This window comes from Pleurodeles waltl, chromosome 6, assembly GCF_031143425.1.
Source record: "Pleurodeles waltl isolate 20211129_DDA chromosome 6, aPleWal1.hap1.20221129, whole genome shotgun sequence".
NCBI classification, from domain to species: Eukaryota; Metazoa; Chordata; class Amphibia; order Caudata; family Salamandridae; genus Pleurodeles; species Pleurodeles waltl.
In genome coordinates this window covers 48,022,239-48,044,579 of record NC_090445.1, presented here as the reverse complement: position 1 = coordinate 48,044,579, position 22,341 = coordinate 48,022,239, and the positions used below count along the sequence as shown (strand labels likewise).

The 22,341-nt window shown below is 47.0% G+C and overlaps 1 protein-coding gene across 13 annotated transcripts in view; it reads right to left on the bottom strand.

Moving 5' to 3' along the window:
- The window catches only part of TNXB (tenascin XB), a 589,826-nt gene that overhangs the window by 394,850 nt on the left and 172,635 nt on the right, over positions 1 to 22,341 (bottom strand). For all 13 annotated transcript variants that reach the window (XM_069237235.1, XM_069237240.1, XM_069237242.1 and 10 more), the window contains exon 2: positions 11,124 to 11,615. In XM_069237235.1, coding sequence (XP_069093336.1) covers positions 11,124 to 11,559 — 436 coding nt within the window. In that variant the 5' untranslated portion in view covers positions 11,560 to 11,615. The remainder of the gene's footprint in view (positions 1 to 11,123; positions 11,616 to 22,341) is intronic.

The following is a 22,341-nucleotide window of genomic DNA, read 5'->3' as shown; positions in this document are numbered from 1 at the left end:
TTTAAACAGATGTATGTGCCTTTGCTTGATCTAGCCCAGTGGTTCCTAATCTTTTGACTTCTGTGAACCCCATTTAATTAATACTGGAGCCCGGGGACCCCAATGAATTATTATGGGAGTTCGGGGACCCCCACTGATTCATTCCTGCAAGGCCAGACCCCGGCCTAAGCATTTTCAGTGAACTGAACTGCAAAAAAATGCACACAAACTACAGAAACAAACCATCATAAAATAAATACACATATGATGAAATATTTTATTTAATTCACAAATATAAAAAGAACAACATTTTATTTGGAAGGTTGGAGCTTTTCTAAATCTAGTTGAAGCTACTCATCATCCATACTATATTCTTTTTGACGTACTCTCCCACAAATCAATCTGAGGCTACTAACTTAATTTTTAGCCTCCAATTTCAAATTCCTTCTCATTTACAGAACGTTTAAACATTTTCAATTGTACATTTTGCTTCTTTATTTACATACGGTTTATTAATCTGTTAATATTTAATTTTCTAAGCAGTCGCTGAGCCCCGAGTAGTCATCAGGGTCCCCCAGGGATCCATGAACCACAGGTTAAGAACCACTGATCTAGCCCATGGAGCCAAGTCTGATAATAACCACAGTGTAATTACTGAACATCAGGTCTATTCTGGGCCCGTGGCAGTTCATGGAGTTCTGTTGGCGAAAACCTCAGTTTAGGAGGTCTGAGCACTTACAATGTGCAGTGGGATCACAGCAAGATGAGGTCTATTAGGGTAACTCCTTTACAGCTTCACAAACTGGCATTGGCCCAGCAGTGGAAACTGATCAAGAAGCACGGTAACTGGCGGTAAACACAAATAGAGATGGGACTGGAACAGAGCACTCTGTGGTGGAAGGGTCGGAGGAATCTGGATTTGTTCAGTTAACGGATATGAACAGGGAACAGCTGTGCATTTTTTATTTGTTTCTTGGGTGATCCTTACACCACCCATGGCTGCCAAATATTAGCGGCACTAGTGAAGAATTTCATCCGGAAAAAGTTGCTCTTTCCCCCATTCCCAGGAGCCCCATCAACTGTATTTGTTCTCGAAATATGTTTTTCCTAATTTTCTCAATAGGGCCGGACGCTGTTCTTCCACATGAATGAGACTCCTGATTTGAGCACACAGTTTCATCGATCAGCTGCCTAGTTACGTGACTAAAACACTTTAAGCCGACTTAGGAAAACAGAGTTTAGGACACTCCATGGGACTGGTGAACGCTAACACTCAGGCATTTTAAATTGGAGGAAATCTGGGAACAACCCTGTTTTCAATTCCTTGTTTTCTCAGTCCTGCAGACACATATAACTGCTGCATACTAAGCAGCCCTTCGCATTTTGAAAAAAATGTACACATGAATTCTTCTGCAGCTACTTTTTTTTGTTTAAAGAGAGTGTGAGGTATTCTCACAATGTTTTTGGTTCTAGGATAATATCCACAAGGCGGGTAGTTTTTGGACTAAATAAACTGATGGGACATTTAAGCATAATTTAAAAGAAAGAGTTATTTGATTGACCAAAAAAGCTTAAATGCCGATTAAGGTGGAGTAGATAACTTTTCGAAGAAGATCTCACCCGCCAGTTGGAGGTCAGGTGAAGACTCATTTTTTGCCTTCCTCTGTTGTTGCAAAATGGCTGGAAATATATATGGTATATGCCATGTTCTGCATCGGATGGAAAGCTTGTCTGGTGTCGGTCTGGTGTCTGGCCACAATTTGGTTTTATTTAGAGATCCAGAGGTAATGAAGAAAATTGCAGTTTTTCCTCAATGTTTGCATTACTAAAAACGCATTGGCATACCCAGTCGATCTCACCTATACAAGAGCTGTTGGCTTTGGCAACGTGTTTTGCCATGTTGCACACCAGTGTGGCTGGTGTTCAGCAAGGCTAAGTTAGTGGTGTGAAGTGAAGGGGGTAGAGTGTTGTAGAGTGGATATGTTGGAGTGTTGTAGAGTGAAGTAGGCGGGGTAGAGTGTCATAGAATTGAGTAGAGGGATGTAGAGTTCAATGGCAGAGAGTGTTGTAGAGTGGAGTGGAGAGGAGAAGGGTGGAATGGTATTGTGGATTGAGGTAGTGGGGTGGATTGATTGGAGTAGAGTGGGTGGATCTGATTGGGGTAGAGTGGGGTGGATTGAAATGGGGTGAGGTGGATTGGAGTGGGGTGTATTAGATTGGATTGGGTGGGTAGTTTGGATTGGAGTGATGGGGTGGGGTGGGTTGGAGTGGGGTAGAGTTGCGTGGATTAGATTGGACGGTAGTGGGGTGGATTGGACTGGAGTGGGTGGATTGGAATGGAGTGGGATGGATTGGCTTGGACAGGTGAAGGGTGGATTGGAGTGGAGTGGGCTGGATAAATTGGATTGAAGTGGGGTGAACTGGATTGCAGTAAGGTGGATTGGAATGGGGTGAGCTGGATAGATTGGAATGGAGTACGGTAAACTGAACTGGGGTGGGTGGATTGAATTGGGATACAGTGTGGTGTAATGGAGTGGGTGGGGTGGATTGGGGTGGGTGGAGTGGGATGGATTGGATTGGAGTGGAGTGGAATGAAATGGGGTGTGTGGAATGGGGTGAGCTGGATAGATTGGAATGGAGTTGGGTAGACTGAACTGGGGTGGGTGGATAGAATTGGTATAGAGTGTGGTGTAATGGAGTGAGTGGGGTGGATTGGGATGGGCTGCAGTGGGGTGGAATGGACTGGAGTGGGGTTTGTTGGATTGGATTGTGGTGGATTGGAATGTGGTGGATTGGAGTAGGGTGGAATGCATTGAGGTGAGTGGGGTGGATGGATTGGATTGTGGTAAATTGTATTGAGGTCAGTGGATTGGAGTGGGGTGGTGTGGATGGATTGGATTGGAGTGGGGTGGATTGGAGTGAAGTGGATTGTTGTGGAGTGGATTGGAGTGGGGTGGACTGGATTGGAGTGGGGTAGGCTTGATGGTTTGAATTGGAGTGCGGTGGACTGAACTGGGATGGGGTGGGGTCAATTGAAATGGGGTAGGCTGGTGTGGATTGGGCTGGGGCGGACTAGAGGAGAAGGATTAGATAAGAGTGGGATGGTTTGGAGGGGGGTGGATCGGAATGGGGTGCAGGGGATTGGAGTGAGATGGATTGGATTGAGTGGGGTGTCTTAGGGTGAGGTGGAGTAGTTTAGGGTGGGGTGGATTGGATAGGGGTGGGGTAGATTGGATTGGGGTGGGGTGGGGTAGGGTGGGTTGGAGTGGATTGTGGCGGATTGGACTGGAGTGGGATGGATTGAATTGGAGTGGGGTGGGTTGGATTGGATTGGAGTGGGGTGGATTAGAGTGAGACAGATTGGGAAGAGGATGTGGCATAACAGTCAGAGCTGCTGACTTTGGAGCTGGGGAACCAGGTTCCAGTCTTGGTGCCGGCTCAACATCCTGTGATTCTGGACAAATCTACCTGTATCTACCCAAAAAATGAATGTGTCCTTGTGTAATGTAAAGGTTGCTCATGTAAAGCACTCCAATGCCTTTAGGTCCAGTTCGTGTTATGTAAAACAGCAAAAATAGAAAAACTTGGAGTGGGGTGGATTGGATTGGTGTGGGGTGGATTAATTGGAGAGGAGTGTACTTGGTTGGAGTGGGGTAGATCAAGGTGGTTTGGGGTGGGGTGGATTGGACTGGAGTAGGGTGGATTAATGTGGACTGGAGTGGGGTAGATTAAAGTGGATTGTATTGGAGTTGGATGGATTGGGGTGGTGTGGATAGATTAGATAGGAGTGAGGTGGATTGGGGAGCTGTGGACTTCATTGGAGTGGGTGACTTGGGTTGGATTGGAGTGGGGTGGGTTAGACTAGAGTAGGGTGGCATGGAGTGGGATGAATTAGACTGGAGTGGGGTGGATTGGACTTGATTGGGGTGGGACGGAAAGGACTGGGGTGAGATGTTTAATTTTGTTGGTCCTGCTGGGCACGTTTTGCCAGACACAAACCCTCTGTTTAAGCTTTATGTACCATGGCACACCAAAGTTGTTCAAAAAGTGTTCATCCAAGTGGAGCAGTACAAACAAAGTCCAAAGACACAATATTGAAGTTGATGAAGATTTATTCTTGTCGAGAAATGGTGAGTCGAAAATACAGGCGACACGTGTTTCGTCACATTGACTTTATCAAAGCCAGAATTTAAGAAGGCTAATGGTATTCATTGTTCATGAGTGATGTACGTGCCCAGAGTTATAATGTGGATAAGTGTCCGACAATGCTTGAAAGTTTAATGTTAAAAAATCAGAACTTTTCCTCGGTAACCTTTCAAAGAATGTCTCAGGAGGCGGAGGCCATGATAAGCCTGATTGTTAGTATCCTGTGCAGAGTTGCGTCGGAAAGTCGTATCTGAAAAAAGAGCCCTCTGTTTGCAGGGTACTAGAAGTTAAAAAGAACAAAATAATACCTCAGCCACGTCGGAAGCAGTGGACTGGCACTGATTAAGTTGAATTAATCAGTGCTTGGTCCCTGCTTCACACAGAGGAACGGACATGATGCTTGGCCTGCAGTGAGAAATTGTGAGGGTGTAAAGAAGAAGAAGAGTGCCATGCAAGCTAACAATGACAGATGGGCTCCAGGCCCTTTACTGTACACAACAGTCTTGCAAGTGAGACGCATGTGCTAGCACATGTACTTGCAAACTCGACCCAAAAAAGTGCTGCTTGTCATACCTTGCGGAGAGTTATCGATCGTGGGCGTTAATAATAGGAGACACAATTCAAACCATGCTTTTCTACTATATGCACATGATTTCCTTTCTTCAGAAGGGATGACATTGACAAAAATGCTCACTGAGGTGAAGCAGATGGTAGTTCCTGTAAGTATTATGAGGTATTTTTAGAGCACAGTCCAGCCCAAAAGCAGCGGGTGCATTGCAATATCAAAGGCAAGGATACAGTCAATAAGTGATTTGAAATGTAGCTGGTTACTGCATCATTATTTAGTGTTTTTAAAGCAAGTGTATCTTCAAACGTTTCCTGAATTGGACCAGGGTTAGGGTGGTCTTAGTGGATATGGCAAGCTGATTCAGATCCTGGGTGCATAGATAGATGGAAAGGTCTGTTGCCTTGCTTTTTTTCACACTTCTGTATACATTCTGGTATCCTCGCTGTGGTTTGAGAGCCACCGAAGATGGCGAACTTGACAGGCAGATATGGAGGGTTACAGATTGTCGTGGCTCTGAAAATGATGCAACTGATTTAAAGATGTTATGACCCTCAAGGGGAGCCACTGGAGATTCATCAGGTTGGGGGTAAGCATGTAGGAGGCACATAAAGGGGGAGGGGCACAGTCTGGGAGGCCATGGTGCACTGTGTTTCCACTACTCAGGTGTAGGAGTACGAGGGCTTGAAGAGCAGTACTGAAGTCGCATTCTAGGAGAAATGGTTTCACTTCCCTCCTTAGAAAGCAAGGTAAGGCCATTTATGGGATAGCAAGTAAGATTGTGTGCCAGAATTTCAATAATAAAAATATCATCTGACCCAAACACAGCCCACATATCTCTTAAATAAATATCACTACACTGGTTGTAGATTTTCTAATATTAAGTTGTGGCTATATTTTTTAAACAGTATCCAGGGCGCTAACTTTCTGTTAAACTATAGTTAGACCATGATGGTATCATACTGCTGGTAAGTGAAATGTCTGTCATAAAGCGACTAAGAAACTGAAGGGTGAACTTGTTGAGGTAGAGAAGCAATATATATTGAACTTTGTACCATGGATTGGGCAGCATATGGCGGTGAAAAGGGAGAAATAGTGTTATTTGTTTGAAAATGATGCAAACTTTTTCTATCTCAGCTCCAAGAGACAGCCGAATGATGTTGATAATAAGTCAGGCTGAATTGAAATACTGGCAAAATGCTGCTGTATCATTTGATAATGTGGTTGATATACTGATACACCCAGGTCATTCTAGCATCATACAATTTAGGTGTACAAGAATAGGCTTTGAATAAAATATCCGTGTGCAGGTCTACAGACTTGAATTATCCACTCAACGTACTTGCTCTTGACCAATGACACCCAACTCCATCTCGCCTGCTTGCCTGCATGGTCTGTGTTTCTAGCAGTGACCAGCATGGCTACTCAGTAAAGAGGGGAGACAGGTGGTTTTACGGATCGGGTAAAGGAAACTGCAGGAACAAAGGAGTATCAAGGATGCCCCAGGCCTTAGTGCAAGCAAGGAAATGCTCCTTTCCCCCAAAATGGTGCTGATTGGGCCTTAAAGGTGCATAATAATCAGGGTCCAGCAAGCCCCTCAGGCCTCTTGGGCGCAGTGCTACCAAATCTGCTGCACCAATGATAGCTTTGCCCCTCTGCGGGAATCAGCATTTGCAGAGAGTTGGAAATGATATACTGGGTCTCCAGAACATGACTTTCTCATCGCTATAATTGCATGTAGACAGATGTCAGTATTCTCTGGGCAGCCAAGCTTTGGTGAGAGACCAGCTGCTACCAAAGCTTTAAGGTTGGTGACCCAGAAACATTCTGTGCTGATTACCGTTTGAAATTTAATGTTTTTGAGAATATATATTCTATAGTGGCAGGGAAGTGCAGCTGTCCAACACATACGCCCAGCTCACCCACTACCTCGAGGACAACTCCATCCTGGACCCCTCCCAATCCGGCTTCAGACGCAATCACAGCACCGAGACTGCGCTCCTCGCCGCAACAGATGACATCAGACAGCAAATGGACAACGACGAAACTTCAGCCCTCATCCTCCTGGACCTCTCCGCTGCCTTCGATACGGTCTGCCACCGCACCCTACTAACACGTCTCCACGAAGCCGGAATACAAGACAAAGCCCTCAACTAGATCTCCTCATTCCTCTCCGGCAGAACCCAGAGAATCCGACTCTCACCCTTCCGCTCCGAAGCCACCAACCTCATCTGCGGCGTCCCCCAAGGCTCCTCGCTAAGCCCGACGCTGTTCAACGTCTACATGGCACCCCTCGCACAACTGGCCCGTCAGCACAACCTCAGCATTCTCTCCTACGCCGACGACACCCAGCTCATCCTCTCCCTCACCAATGACCCACACACCGCCAAACCCAACCTCCATGAAGGACTAAAATCCATCGCCGAGTGGATGAGAAACAGCCGCCTGCAATTAAACTCCGACAAGACGGAGGTTCTCATCCTCGGACGCACCCCATCGGCCTGGGACTACTCCGGGTGGCCCACCGCGCTGGGACCCCCCCCTACTCCAGCCAACCACGCACGCAACCTCGGCTTCATCCTCGACTCCGCTCTCACCATGTCCAAACAGGTCAACGCAGTCTCCTCCTCCTGCTTCAACACCCTCCGCATGCTCTGTAGAATCTACAAGTGAATCCCGACGGAAACCAGAAAAACTGTGACCCAGGCCCTCGTCAGTAGCAGACTTGACTACGGCAACGCACTATACACAGGCATCCCAGCAAAAGACATCCAACGACTCTAACGCATCCAGAACGCCTCTGCCCGCTTGATTCTCGACATACCCCGCCGATGCCACATCTCCCACCAACTGAAGGACCTCCACTGGCTCCCCGTGGACAAGAGGATCACCTTTAAACTCCTCACCCACGCGCACAAAGCACTCCACAACGCCGGACCCGCCTACCTGAACAACAGACTCAACTTCTACGTCCCCTCCCGCCAACTCCGCTCTGCCAATCTCTCCCTCGCCATTGTTCCCCGATTCCAACGCAAGACCTCCGGCGGCAGATCCTTCTCCCACCTCGCCACCAAGACCTGGAACTCCCTCCCGACCCCCCTGCGCCAGACCCAGGACCTCCTCACCTTCAGGAGACTCCTCAAGACCTGGCTCTTCGACCAATAGCAGCTGCCCCCCTCCCCTCAGCGCCTTGAAACCCTAACGGGTACGTAGCGCGCTTTAGAAATTTACTGATTGATTGATTGATTGATTGATTCGTTGTAGATTTCCGAATTTCACCTGACAGTCATAAGATTTACCCTTACTTTATCCAGTCAGCTTTTTCATTCTGAGGTCCATAAAATAAGAACCGTTGGGCAATAATTAACATCTGCTATCACTGCCTAGCGAGGAGATAAATACTAAAGATAGTGCACTTAAACTGTCTAATGACATTCATGGGTGATGTGTTACAGTGAACACAAGGAAACAGTGGAGAAGAAATTCCAGATGGATCACTAACACAATATTGAGGAAAAAAATATAGTGTGGGCAAAAATATAGAGGATCAGAATATAAAGAAGATAAGGGCAGATAGTTAAGTATAGATTTAGCATTCTTGCCTCTGCACCTATGTACCTTGAAAATATATATATCGTCAAGGTATATATATTGAAGTTAAGTATAGTAATACTTTGCATACCTGTGGAAACGTAGAAACTTACCTTCACAATATTCTTGTCCTCTATATCCTTTGCACAATATTTTGTTCACACAATATTTTGGACTCAATATTTTGTCCCAACATCCTGGCAGCCCGTTACAGGTGCTGGTGTGTGTACGTAAGGCATATGAAGAGCAGGGTTGCCACTGAATGATGCCATACTGGAAAGATATGATCTTAAGTGTGCTGCATATCCAAGCACTCACCCTACTCTGAATATACCCCCAGTGCTGAAGCTGGAAGAAACCATTCCTGTCCCCTCCTCCTAATCCCCACTATCACGACTCTCTGATGACCTCCTGGTTTTCTTCAGTAATAAAATCACTATGCTCCTGGTCAACGTGTCTCTAACCTCTTTCGTCAAAGAAGGCTTCAAAATCATCTCATAGCCACCGACCTTCTGGAATTCCCTGACTGCAGTGACAGGGGACATTAATAAACTCAAGCCCGTGGTTACGGCATCAGATCCCACAGTGCAAAAAACAATAACCTTGTTAATCTGCATTTCAGCCAGTCATCACTAGATTTGTAAATGCATCCCCATTGCCTGGAAATGCTCCCAACATACTCCAACATTTGTTTGTTATGGAAAACAGCCTAAACCACGAGCCCCGAACAACGAGGTGCGTTGTCCACAAAAGCAGAACAACACTTTCGTGAACAACGACTCTGCTGTTCTCTTGCTTAACCACGCATGTCCTGAACAACAAACATGCATGGTTAAGGCAGAGGAAAGCAGAGGATCGGAGAGGACGCGGTCAGGTTAGTGAGGCTGGGGTAGGGTTGGGGGGGAGTTTTAAGGGCGGGTGGGATTAGTTTTGTTTTTAAGGGCAGGGGTGGGGTAGTTTTAGTTTTTTAGGGGTGGGGTTGGGTCGGTGTAGTTTAAGTTTTAGAGTCGGGTGAGGGGTCGTGGTCGTTTTAGGTCTTAGGGGTGGGGATTGCAGTAGTTTTAGGGGCAAGGTGGGGGTTGGGGTAATTTTCGTTTTTAGGGGCGGGATGGGGGTTGGGTAGTTTTGGGCTTTAGGGGCAAGGGTGGGGGGCGCAGTAGTTTTAGGGTTGGGGTAATTTCAGGTTTTAGGGGCGGGGTTGCGGTAGCTTTATGGGCAGGGGTTGGGGTACTTTTAGTTTTTAGAGGTGAGGGTGGGGGGTCGGGGTAGTTTTAGGTTTTAGGGGTAGAGGTGGAGGGTAGGGGTAGTTTTATGGGGCGGTAGTGGGGGTTCGGGGTAGTTTAAGTTTTTGGGGCGGGTGGGAGGTGGGGTAGTTTTAGGTTTTAGGGGTGGGGGTGGGGGTAGGGGTAGTTTTAGGGGTGGGGCGGGGTGGGGGACTGGGGTCATTTTCGTTTTTAGGGGTGGGGGTTGGAGTAGTTTAAGTTTTTGGGGCAGGGTGGGGGAGTTGAGGGAGTTTTAGTTTTTAATGGCGGGGGTCACTGTAGTTTTAGGGGCGGTCGTGGGGGGTCGGGGTAATTTTACTTTTTGGGGGCAGGATGGGGGGTCGGGGTAGTTTAGGTTTTAGGGGCGGGTGGTGGGTCAGGGTAGTTTTAGTGTTTTACGGGTGGGGGTCTGGTAGGATTGTTTTTAGGGGTGGGGTAGGGGGTAAAGGTAGGATTGTTTTAGTGGCAGGGATGGGGGGTGAGGGGGAGGTCGCATGCTGGAACCATGCATGCCGTTCCATGCATGCCTTTACGAGGTGTGCCTGTACAACAAAAAATCGTTGTTAAGGCATTCTTGGTAAAGGCATTAGTGGTAACAACGCGGTTGTTGTTCCGACCACGTTGTTCAGGCATGCGTTGTTCCGTCCTATATTCGTTTGTTAAACCTCTCACACCCTTGCCAGCTACAGAGCACTCTCTAGCTTCCACACCATTAGTAAAATCTAGACACAGTAGTCACCTCTCAACTCTGTGATTGTTCAGAGAAGAACCTCCTCACTGACTTTCAATCAGACTTGTGGCCTCGGAGAGAAACCAAATCAGCAGTTCTGAACATCAGAGGAGAATAACTCTCTGCCTTTGAGAATGGTGGAAGCTGTCCACTAATCTTTTGAGATCTCTCTGTAGTTGTAATATGGTTGATCACACGATTGCCTTTTCACATTTTTAGTTTTCCTTTGGTTTTAAGGGTCTTATTCTCCAATTGTTCAGATCTTCTTAGTCAACTGCGTTCATCAAGTGAATCTTTGTTCACTCACTTCAAAAACCAACACATCTGACAAGCAGCATCCCAAAGGATCTCTTCTCTCCCTTGCTCCCTTCAACACTTACATGGCTCTACTAACAGGGACCCTAGAGAACTGCAATGTTGATTATCATATGTATGCTGACTGAACTGCGATTCGCCTAAAAATCATTAAAGACCCAGAAAGTCAGACAGACGTCCTCGACTGCATAAAAAAGTGCAAAAATGAATGAAAAACAATGCCTGAGTGGCATGAAAAGTGTCATCTTCCTCCTTGGTTCTGAAGAATATAGACCCTAACCTCTACTTGTCCCCAAACCTTGGCCTTGCTAACAACCTCACTAAATAGTCAACTAGAGACCCTAACCAGTCCCCCAAACCTTGTCCCTCCTCACAACCTCACCAAATATGTCAGAAGGTTGAAAGTCATCTTTGACAATAAACTCTCTTTCTCCAATCAGATCAATGCTGTTGTGAAAAGCATTTTTCTCCTCTTCGCCTCTCTGTGGGAACCTCCCATTATTGCTTAATCGCGTAAAGAGCCTGAGCTACGTACCATGCCCCGCCTGCGTCGCTGCACAGCAGGTGCCGCCCGGGCACTGGTCTCTGAAGGCCGCCACCTGCGCCTCCAGCGCCTCCAGCCGCCTCAGCAGCCTCTGCATGGTGTCCGCATTGGAGCAACCGCAGGCCTGCGGTGGGATGTTGATGCGGTGGGTGAAGACCATCTGCTGGTCGCCCTCCATGGTGTGCTCATACAACTGCTGCTGTGTGGTCTCGCCGCGCGCCTCCTGCAGCGTGGCCGTGGGCGCTGCCACGTCGGCGGCGCAGGACTCGCACCGTGGCATCCGTATGTTGTACACGTGGCTGAAGAATGTGGCGTTGGCGCCAGCGGCCCGTCTCAGGCGAAAGCGCTTGGTGAACAGGCCGGCGCTAGCAGGACCAAGCTGCAGCGCCGCCAGCACGAGGACAACGGCGACCGCGGGGCTCACCATCGTTCAAGGCGCTGGAAAATCTCGCAGTCCTTTACTGCATCAAATGTCCAAGCTCTCTGTGGGGGAGGAAAAGGCGGAGATATAGGTTAGACTCCAGAATAGCCAATGGTATCCTATAACACAAGATTACAGCAGGAACGTCGTCTTATTCTTCCAATAGTTCTTCACTATTATCACCTGTTGTTTTTGCTAGACTTACTATTTGGTTTCCCATTTTTAGACATCATGTGAGCGTCGCAGAAATGGGGCATTTAAAGTGTTTCAATACCAGCCCCATGTTGCACTGAGCGAGCAAGTGACCCCTTCAACGGCTTCCCAAAGAATTGTGTGTCAAATCTGCGCCAGGCAATTCTACAGTACTCCTTGCTAGATAAATGACTTATAAAGTTGTAGGTTTTATACACCGTTCTCAGTAAAATTAGTGAATTAGTTCGAGTACTTCCGGGTCTGGCACAGTACCCAAGGGATTTTAATTGTCAGTGGGAGCAAATAATGGACGTGACTATAAGAAAATGGTGGTCTGGTGCTCCGGGGCAGGAAGGACTGATATTCTAATGGGGTGATATGGGCCTCAGTATCGTCCAAGTGACCCCCATCATGGTGGGTATTTTTCGGTCCCATGTGTTCAGCCCAAATTTGCATGTCATTCGACAAGGATTAAATAGTGCAGACAGGCCAGTTATTACCATGGAAATCACTTGTGGACAGTTATTGAAATTATGTTGGGTGCCTCCTCATTGGGCACTATGAGACCAGCCTTCAAATAGCCAGTCTCCTCTCTCAATAGAGTTAAGTCAGGTCAGAAATATTGAGGAGTAATTATGGTTTTCACCTGACCCACAGAGGTGAATTGTTCTCACCGAAGCGCCCTAGCTTATCTTTGGTAGAATGGCCAGTTGCAGCTTACTAACATAGATGTTATGGCATAACCATCGCTTTTTTCTGCCTTTTTTCTCCTCTACTAATAGTATTTAGTGAACTGCGATAAATAATCAGCTAAAATACCAGTGCTTGCTGCGAGCGAGGGTTAACCAGGCTCAAGCGGTGTGAAATCTGTATGATGGCTTGCGCATGCTAATGAAGACCCTTGTGTTCAGGGCTGGCAAAGTCTCAGCCCTGGCCTCAGGAGTCTCCTGCACTTTAAGGCCATCCATCCCCTCTGATGATGTTCAGGAGTGCCACTGGTAAAGGTAGCCCATGAAGCAGGTGGCTTCATTCATACCGTGCCCGGGACTGCATACCAATCAGTGTTTCCCAACTTGTTGTGACAAGCTAGAAAAGGATAAGGTAAAAATGCAAGATGCTAAAAGCTGCTAGCTGCTCAGTGCAGCAGCATGGACCTTAAATTTTGCAGGCTATGGCTTTCAGCTTGAGGCGAATACTCTGACCAGGAAGGAGATATGTGCCTGCCTGGAGTGTCTGTCGGAAGCTGAAGCTGAAGCAACACCTGCGCAGGTAGCCTAGGATCAGTAAAAAATGCTTTGCTTTTACACGTCATGTCCAGACATAGGGTAGGAGTGTATACTTGTTTAAAAGTGTGTGAGAGTAGGTGAGTGAGAGAGCAAGACAGTGTGAGTGAGTGCGAATGAAACTAAGGGCCTCATTTACGAGGCCCTAGCAGAACACTGCACTGCCAGAGCGTCATAGTTTTTTTTACGCTCCAGTGGCGCAGTCTGCCAGCCCATATTTACTAGGCCACGCAAAGCCACCTTGCATAGCTTTGCATGGCGTTGTAAATATGGACCTATTTCACGCATAGCACTGCATGAAAGGGCCATTCCATGGGTGTTGCTTGGGATATTCCCACGCAACATTCATGGAACCAGAAGGAATCTGACACATTCCCAGGTTTACAAGTCTGGGAATGCGTCAGATTTCTATGCCACCTCAGGGATGGCATAAGGATGATCCAATAGGAAGAAATATATATTTTTTCTCCACATTGTTTACTCTTTCTATGTGTTTTGCAGCACACATAGTAAGAGAAAAACACACCTGGTGATTGCTTTTTGCGCAGGAAGGTGTCCCTTCCTGCACAAAAACAATCTTCCCCACAACGCAGGCATCCTTGCACTATGGTGCAAGGGTGCTTGTGTTGGCGCCCCCGCAGGAGTTTGTGCACCAGCGCAGGGGGAGAGGAAATGCACCGTATCTTATAGAGCCAGGGGCTTCGTAAATGAGGCCCTGAGAGTGAGTGAGTATGTGAGTGAACATGCCAGTAAAACAGATTGTGAGCATTCTAATAAGACTGTAAACGTGCGGGAGACAGCAGGTAAGCATAAATTAGTGAGAATGCAAATGAGTATGTCAGTGGACTGTGATGTGAGTGAGGCTAACTGACAGTGGTGGCTGCCACTGAATGGGAGAGGGAGGCAGGGGGGATAAAAAACAAAACAAAACCTGTTTCCTCTGTGTTAGACCTGACAGCCTTAGTGTGGTCACCCCTAACTTTTTGCCTGCCTCCCTCCACTTTTTGGACACTGTTTTTGCTGGCTTTTAGACTCTGCGCACTTTACCACTGCTAACCAGTGCTAAAGTGCATATGCTCTCTCCCTTAAAACATGGTAACCTTGAATCATACCTGATTGGACTATTTAATTTACTTATAAGTCCCTAGTAATGTGCACTCTATGTGCCTAGTGCCGGTAGATTAAATGCTACTAGTGGGCCTGCAGCACTGGTTGTGCCAACCACTTAAGTAGCCCCTTTTCCTTGTATCAGGCCTGCCACTGCAAGGCCTGTGTGTGCAGTTTCACTGTCACCTCGACTTGGCATTTAAAAGTACTTGCCAAGCCTAAACCTCCCCTTTCTCCACATATAAGTCACCTCTAATGTGTGCCCTAGGTAACCCCTAGAGCAGGGTGCTGTGTGGGTGAAAGGCAGGACATGTACCTGTGTAGTTTACATGTCCTGGTAGTGTAAAATTCCTAAATTAGTTTTTGCACTACTGTGAGGCCTGCTCCCTTCATAGGCTAACATTGGGGCTGCCCTCATACAGTATTGAAGTGGTAGCTGCTGATCTGAAAGGAGTAGGAAGGTCATATTTAGTATGGCCAGAATGGTAATATAAAATCCTGCTGACTGGTGAAGTTGGATTTAATATTACTATTCTAGAAATGCCACTTTTAGAAAGTGAGCATTTCTTTGCACTTAAATCTTTCTGTGCCTTACAATCCACGTCTGGCTGGGCTTAGTTGACAGCTCCTTGTGCATTCACTCAGACACACCCCAAACACAGGGTACTCAGCCTCACTTGCATACATCTGCATTTTGAATGGGTCTTCCTGGGCTGGGAGGGTGGAGGGCCTGCTCTCACACAAAGGACTGCCACACCCCCTACTGGGACCCTGGCAGACAGGATTGAACTGAAAGGGGACCTGGTGCACTTCTTAGCCACTCTTTGAAGTCTCCCCCACTTCAAAGGCACATTTGGGTATAAAACAGGGCCTCTGCCCTACCTCATGAGACACTTGCTGGAGAAGAAACCTGAACCAGAAACTACATCCTGCCAAGAAGAACTGCCTGGCTGCTCAAAGGACTCACCTGTCTGCTTTCTACAAAGGACTGCTGCCTTGCTGTTGGCCTGCTGCCTTGCTGAACTCTTGTCTAGCTGTGAAAGTGCTCTCCAAGGGCTTGGATAGAGCTTGCCTCCTGTTCCCTGAAGGCTCAGGACCAAAAAGACTTCTCTTTTTCACTTGGACGCTCCGTGCGCTGAAATTTTCGATGCACAGCTTGTTCCGCAGCGAGAAAAACGCTGCACACCGACGCTGATCGACGCGACGCCTTCGGGACGACCGGAACTTCGACGCACGGCTTCACAAGGACAACGCCGCCCGACCTCCAGAGGAGAAATCGACGCGACGCCTGCCGTAAGATCGAAATTTCGACGCGCAGCCCCGCAGAACGACGCGCAGCCGGAAAACAAGCAGGAAAATCCATGCACAGACCCGGGACATCTGGTAATCCCGCGAACCACAGAAAGAGACTGTCCGCGCGCCGGAAAACGACGCACGACTTCCCCGCGTGAAAAATAACGACGCGAGCCTGTGTGTGCTGGGGAGAAATCGACGCACACACCCTTTTTCCACGTATCTCTTCTGCTGTGGCCCTCTGAGGAGATTTTCCACTCCAAACCAGGTACTTTGTGCTTGAAAGAGACTTTGGCGGTCATTCTGACCCTGGCGGTCATGGACCGCCAGGGCCGGGGACCGCGGGAGCACCGCCAACAGGCTGGCGGTGCTCCCAAGGGCATTCTGACCGCGGCGGTATGGCCGTGGTCAGAGACGGAAAACCGGCGGTCTCCCGCCGGTTTTCCGCTGCCCTGTGGAATCCTCCATGGCGGCGCAGCTTGCTGCGCCGCCATGGGGATTCCGACCCCTCACCGCCATCCTGTTCCTGGCGGTTTTGACCAATGGCATGGGCACTGCAGGGGCCCCCGTAAGAGGGCCCCTAAAAGATTTTCAGTGTCTGCCATGCAGACACTGAAAATCGCGACGGGTGCTACTGCACCCGTCGCACCCTTCCCACTCCGCCGGCTCCATTCGGAGCCGGCTTCCTCGTGAGAAGGGGTTTCCCGCTGGGCTGGCAGGCGGCCTTCTGGCGGTCGCCCGCCAGCCCAGCGGGAAACACAGAATAACCGCGGCGGTCTTCTGACCGCGCAGCGGTATTCTGGCGGCTCCCGCCGGCACCGCGGTTACCGCGGCCGGCGGGAGTCAGAATGACCCCCTTTGTTTGCTTTTTAAAGACTTAAGACACTTTATATCACTTTTCAGTGATATCTCTACAAATTCACATTGCAACTTTATTCGTTTTGACCTATAATAATCCTGATAAATATTATATATTTTTCTAAACACTGTGTGGTGTATTTTTGTGGTGCTATATGGTGGTATTGTATGATTTATTGCGCAAATACTTTACACATTGCCTTTTAAGTTAAGCCTGACTGCTCGTGCCAAGCTACCAGAGGGTGGGCACAGGATAATCTTGGATTGTGTGTGACTTACCCTGACTAGAGTGAGGGCTTTTGCTTGGACAGGGGGTAACCTGACTGCCAACCAAAAAACCCATTTCTAACACTCTGGAGACAAGTTCGTCTCCTCCATCTTCCTCGTCCCAGAAGCGCACAGACGGCCACACTCCCCTCAGCCAATCACAAAGCTGCTGTCACCAGCATGACAGCAGCGTCATGATTGGTGTGAGTGGCCTACTTCGGCGCTCACAGAGGGAGTGAAGGCCTGTGCACTTTCTCCTCCTGGCAGTGCAATACAGCCGGTAGGAGAAATGCAAAGTGCACATGTGTGTTTGGCCGGCACAACACGGCCAATTTTGGTGCATGAGCCACTCCTCCCACTAGCCCCCTCCAGCCCGTCCCAGCCTGGCTCAGCTGAAAAATAAAATGATAATAGCGCTCAGTTATTGTCATTTTATTTTTCCTCCTTCTGAAAGCAGTGGGCAACGCACAGAGGAGCCGCCCTTGCTGACTGAGACAGCTTGTGAACACGCAAGTATGTAAGAGTGCATGAATATGTGGGACTGAGTTTGTGACTGGCCATGTCATTCCTTGAGGTAATTTTTGACTGACTGGTGCTGGCATGGTTGAGATAATTCTTAACATCCACAACAACCCCAACAAATTTATTTCACTGCTTCATGGAGGTAATCCTTGGCATAATGGGGGAGGCCATGTCACATGGGGGTCAGGGAGCAGATAACCATGACGAAATGCTGACCCTGTCATGTTGGAGTTATTTTTCGTATAGGGGTCATCCATGGTGTGTGGATGACATCCATGACAACATTTTAACAGTAGCATAATGTAGGTAATTACTGGCTTAAGGTTGACAATTTCTGGTGCGGACATTTTTTGGGTAAGTTTTATCATAAGGGGGTACCGATACCAGATTACTGGTCCTGGCACGCTGAAGGTCATTATTGGCATATGGGGACACCCGTAGCACATTTTGAAAAAAAATTGGTATGCTCTTTTGGTCCATCAGACTTCATTGGCACACTGTGGAAGTACTTGAATATTTAATGGGGGTCATTTCACAGTCTATTACTTTTTGACAGTTTTATGTCACAAAGCACTATTTTACTTCATTATTTCGAACATTTCTCAGGGAGTAGAGGGAGGACCTCTCTGAACAGTCCTAGAAGAAGACAAATTCACTAGCAGAAACTTGGGGCAAATGTTGCCCTCCCACACACACCCCCACCCACTCTCAAAAATCACCAGCTGTCACTAAGAGTAACTTGAGTAATCAGGTTGATTCCATAGACAAAATACATGCGGTATAGTAGATCGTTTCTTGTGGGCAGAATTTTCTTCCGGTTCTGAACCACGGATCAGGGCGATTTCATGAAACAAAAATAAATACCCAAGTCCACTGGCCTTTGGTCACATGTTAGAATGGAGAATGTAATACATCACCAAAGAAATAGTTCATTATAGTGTTTCAAAGCCACCCCGTCCCCAAAGCAATACTGTGTCAGAGCCACAGTGTTTATAAAGGAATACCGCTTTTTGGATTTCCAAAGCCACATCATCACCAAAAAAACTGTACTATATAACGGCAAATGTCAAACCCATAATGTTCACAAATACAAGAGGGGCTGGAGAGGAGATGCGGTCCAGCGCATGTCCTCCCTGCATTAACTAATCATCAACAATTAAGATGCGCTGTTCCGTTGACCCAACAACACTTCACTGGTGTCAATGGAAACTCTAAATGTCAGACAGAAGGGGGTATCCTTAATAGGGTGCACTGACCCTCACCTACTGAAGTGGCATGCTTCATCATTGGGCTGTGCTCCTCAATGTGTGGGAGCTGCAATTCCCAGCAGGCCCCTCTTGGGGCCTCTTTGTGGGAGATCTTTTATTCACTCTGTTAGGTGTTGTCTAAGCAGTGGAGTGATGCCCTTTACTAACATCTGGAGAGATTGTGGTAAATTGGGAAGGTGATTAAAATTGGCTATGGATTCCCTAATGTTACATCTTTAATACTACATGAAATTCATGCCAAAGTTAAAAAACATATGCAAACCAGTAGGCAGAATAATGAACCCTAGGCTCTGTGAGAAGGTGATCATGTTTCTTCCTAATGTGCTCGAATAAGTAAGTGGCAATTCTTCAGGTCTGGTAGAGAGTGTCCTAATTTACCCTGAATATGATGTAGTAGGATTGATGAAGCAGAAAATGAAGGTTTTACATTTATTAATGCGTAAACGTAGTGTGAAATAATCATGTGTGACTTTAACCGAACTAATAAAGATTGTACGTGGACAAAATGTGCCCTCAGAGTAGTTTGCCAACATTTATACGCGTGCTTTATATAACGTGGTGTACTAGAATTGCACTAATCCGACATAATCACAAACGTGTGCTACGATTTGCTTGTTTGAAATGTTTTAGCTTAGCATGACTTTAGCGGAGGCTTTGGCCTAGTTGCCTGGTCTCACGGTTTAGATACTCGTATTTTTCCACTGTGCTAATAAACGTGTATTTTTGCTTGAAGCTGTACTTTTCCACTGAGATCGTTCACATGCTTATCTTAAGGTTTCGTGCCAGCCTGGCATATTTCTCTTTATTCCAAGGTCGATTTGCAGGTGCGGACAATGGAGGCTCTGAAAGTGAGTTAATTGGCATAAAATGTTGCAACTTGCGTACCCATCTCCAAGGATAATGTATGCTTAAGTAAAAGCTTGAGAACTGTCGTTTTTGATTGGACAATTTGAAGCTAACCTATGAACCCTCCAATGGAAGACCCTACTGGATTTGAACTGTTGTCTATAAAACCCAGGTTCACGAGAAGAAGGTAGCCATTACGCGCTATGATTGCCATTGCGCCATTATAGCCATTACCAGCTCGATGCCCGCCATTTTGGAGACTTCGTAGCTATTATGGCCCACTTTGCTGCGACGCCATTTTGAGAGACTTTGATGCTTTCTCTAATCGAGAGAAAGAGACTTTAAATGATTCTTGCCCTAGAGACTTTAACTTTGATTTGTCCCTTTGCATGAAGTAGTAGTTTTACCTTGCCGCCGTGAGGCAATTGCCCCGTCCACCCCTTGCCCCTTTGCCCCGTCCCATGCTGATCGAAACGGTACCCATGCTGATCGAAGAACGGTACCTGTGAGACGAAGACTTCCTTGATTGCTGATCGTAATTGGTAAATATGAAAGGAAATTGTAAAATTGCATTGTGTTTCTTTTAGGTAACCAACTGCTGATTTTGATAAGAGCCCTAGTTAGGAGTTTTTCTAAATTAATGTTGCTAAATTGTTTTTGCATGAAGTCCCACATGCTGATGCTAATTTGAGGTTAGACGAGAATTCCATATGTCGCACGATGCAATTTGAGATCTTGTTATGCTGACCAAATGTATGCAATTAGTTCGTTACAGATTATAGTTTTAGTGATTTGCATTGCTATTATCGAATGTCTTGTTATTCAAATGCTACATAGATTGCACCTGTTTCGCCGTTATGGACAGCTATTAATGTTCATATATGTTTATCATTTGGTGTTGAGACACATTTATATTGTGCTAGCTTTGTTAATATAGGGAAATAAAATTCACTAACTTTGAATAAACTGGTGTGGTTATTCCTGACTGAAAGGTCAGGGTTCGCCGAAATGTATTCTGGATTAATTGTTAAGTGTTATGTTGATCAAGGTATTGCTTATGTTCGTTATTGATTATTGATTTGAATGCAATTGATCGATTAAGAGTACGGAGAGTCCCACTTAGTCAAAAGATTCATCTGCCTAAAGAGCGTCCGAAAACAGGTAAATTATTACTACGGACCGCTCTATCAGTAGATGGTAGCAGAGGATGGTTTCGTCTTTTGGGACCCTGTACTCTTAAAGTACATGGTGTTGGATTAACGAGCACGCATTTTGAGACCCCACTCGAGAAGTTGAATTAGATTTTTCTTGGGTAAAACAGATTGACAGGATGATGATGGGCTAGGTCCACCGCGACTTTCCCGGGATCTCGGAGCTTGCGAATGGAGAGAACGGAGATGTGGAATCGGCGTTGGCGGTACTAGTGATGGTATGAGTGAAGCTAGGGTTTTGCGCTTGCACAGCTTATTGCCGCAGATTGTGTGAGAAGGTTGCGAGGAATTATTTCTTTTTAGAGGATAGCAGAGGTGCGACTCCGAGGGTAGAAGTAGAGAAGTCGTCGAACTTCATGTGCGTGTGGCGCTTTGTGCATAAAAAGGTCCACGTGGTTGTTGTTGTTGAGACGGGCCCTGCGAGGTCAAGAGACTCCGGAGTATGTTGATCCATGTTGTGGTCTGGGCGGTTTAGTAGGTTGATCGGGCGTGGTCAACGGGTCGGTACGTGTGTTAGGGAGTGAAAGAAACTTCGACTTCGGGCTTTGACAAGATTCTAAGTGCACTAGAATAGATCACTGACAAGTTGAGAGTAGGTCTGCGGGTCAGATTTGCTTGCGAACGTGGGGACCGAGAAAGACGGAATAGCGGCCGAGGCTAGTGAAAGGTCCCTAAGGTCCTGAAGCGATTGTGTTACCCTTCCTGTAGTAAACCGACAGATCTGTTTTATTTTTTTGGTAGCTCGCGATATATGCAAAGGTTGTTACGAGAGGAGCCGAGTGAAGGAAGACTAGCCGCGAGGCTTTGTCAGCCGCAGTGTGTGTGAGTGTGACGTCACTAGGAGCCGCGCTGGGATAGGTTGGTTGCAGAGAAGGGTCGCGCACGGATTGGACGCAGTCCGTGGACTCGATTGGAAGGGGAAAGGCAAGCGAAGAGTATTCCGGGAATTAAAGTCACCTATTGATTACAAACTTTGTGAAATAAAAAGACGAGAAAATGAAATTCTTTAAAGCATTTAGGAGTGCGATGAAGGGGGAGTCTTACATTAAAGCGAGCGTAGGAGAGGAGACGCCGCCCGAAGGTACGCCAGCTTACATTGTAATGGAAGAGAAGGGGGTAGCTCCGTGCCTTTGGCTAAAGCAATGGCACAAGTTGACAGAGAAACATGGGAGCATAGCATTCCCGATACATGGGACATTCAATATAAGGATCCTAGAGAATTTGAGATTCACGATGTATGACATGAAGGTGCCTCCAAGGCCAGCCCAGTTTGAGGCTCTAGCGATTTGGGAACTAATGGCTAGACAGCAACAGAAAAATAAGTTTGAAACAAGGATGAGGAAGGTAGAAAAGACACTAGCGGATGCTAGGTGGGATAATGCACAGAAGGTGTGGAGGTCAGATGTATTGCAGGGGATAAAACTGTTTCCAGCAATTACTAAGGAAGAAGAGGAGACAGGTAAGAAAGCTACCTGTAAGACAGACAGGAAGTGTTCCAAGGATAGAGAGGACGAGGAAAAGTTGAGAAGAGAAGAGGAGTTAGAGGATGAGGAGTTAATAATGCAATTGCTGAACGACCGTCCACCACCTTATGCGGAGAATGGACAAGGTCCAAGTACCAGTTCTGCTCCTCCGGCATCGGTACAGAACAGTGAAACTCAGAGTTCAGGAGCATCATCGGGGTCTAAGGACCCGAGTTTATTGTTCACCCCGCAGATACCGCAGGTTAGGAGAATATATCCAGATGTGCCCTTGTTGACACCAGCAGAAAATTATCAGCCGCAGATGCCAGGGTACTACAACAGTGATAACAGTGCAGGAATGATTCTAGATCCAACCGTAAGGGGAGTACAGAATGGTCACAACCAGACATTGGCACAAGCTGAATCAACTCAGTTTTTGATGCCTCAAAAGCAGATACAAGGGGGAAACGCACATACT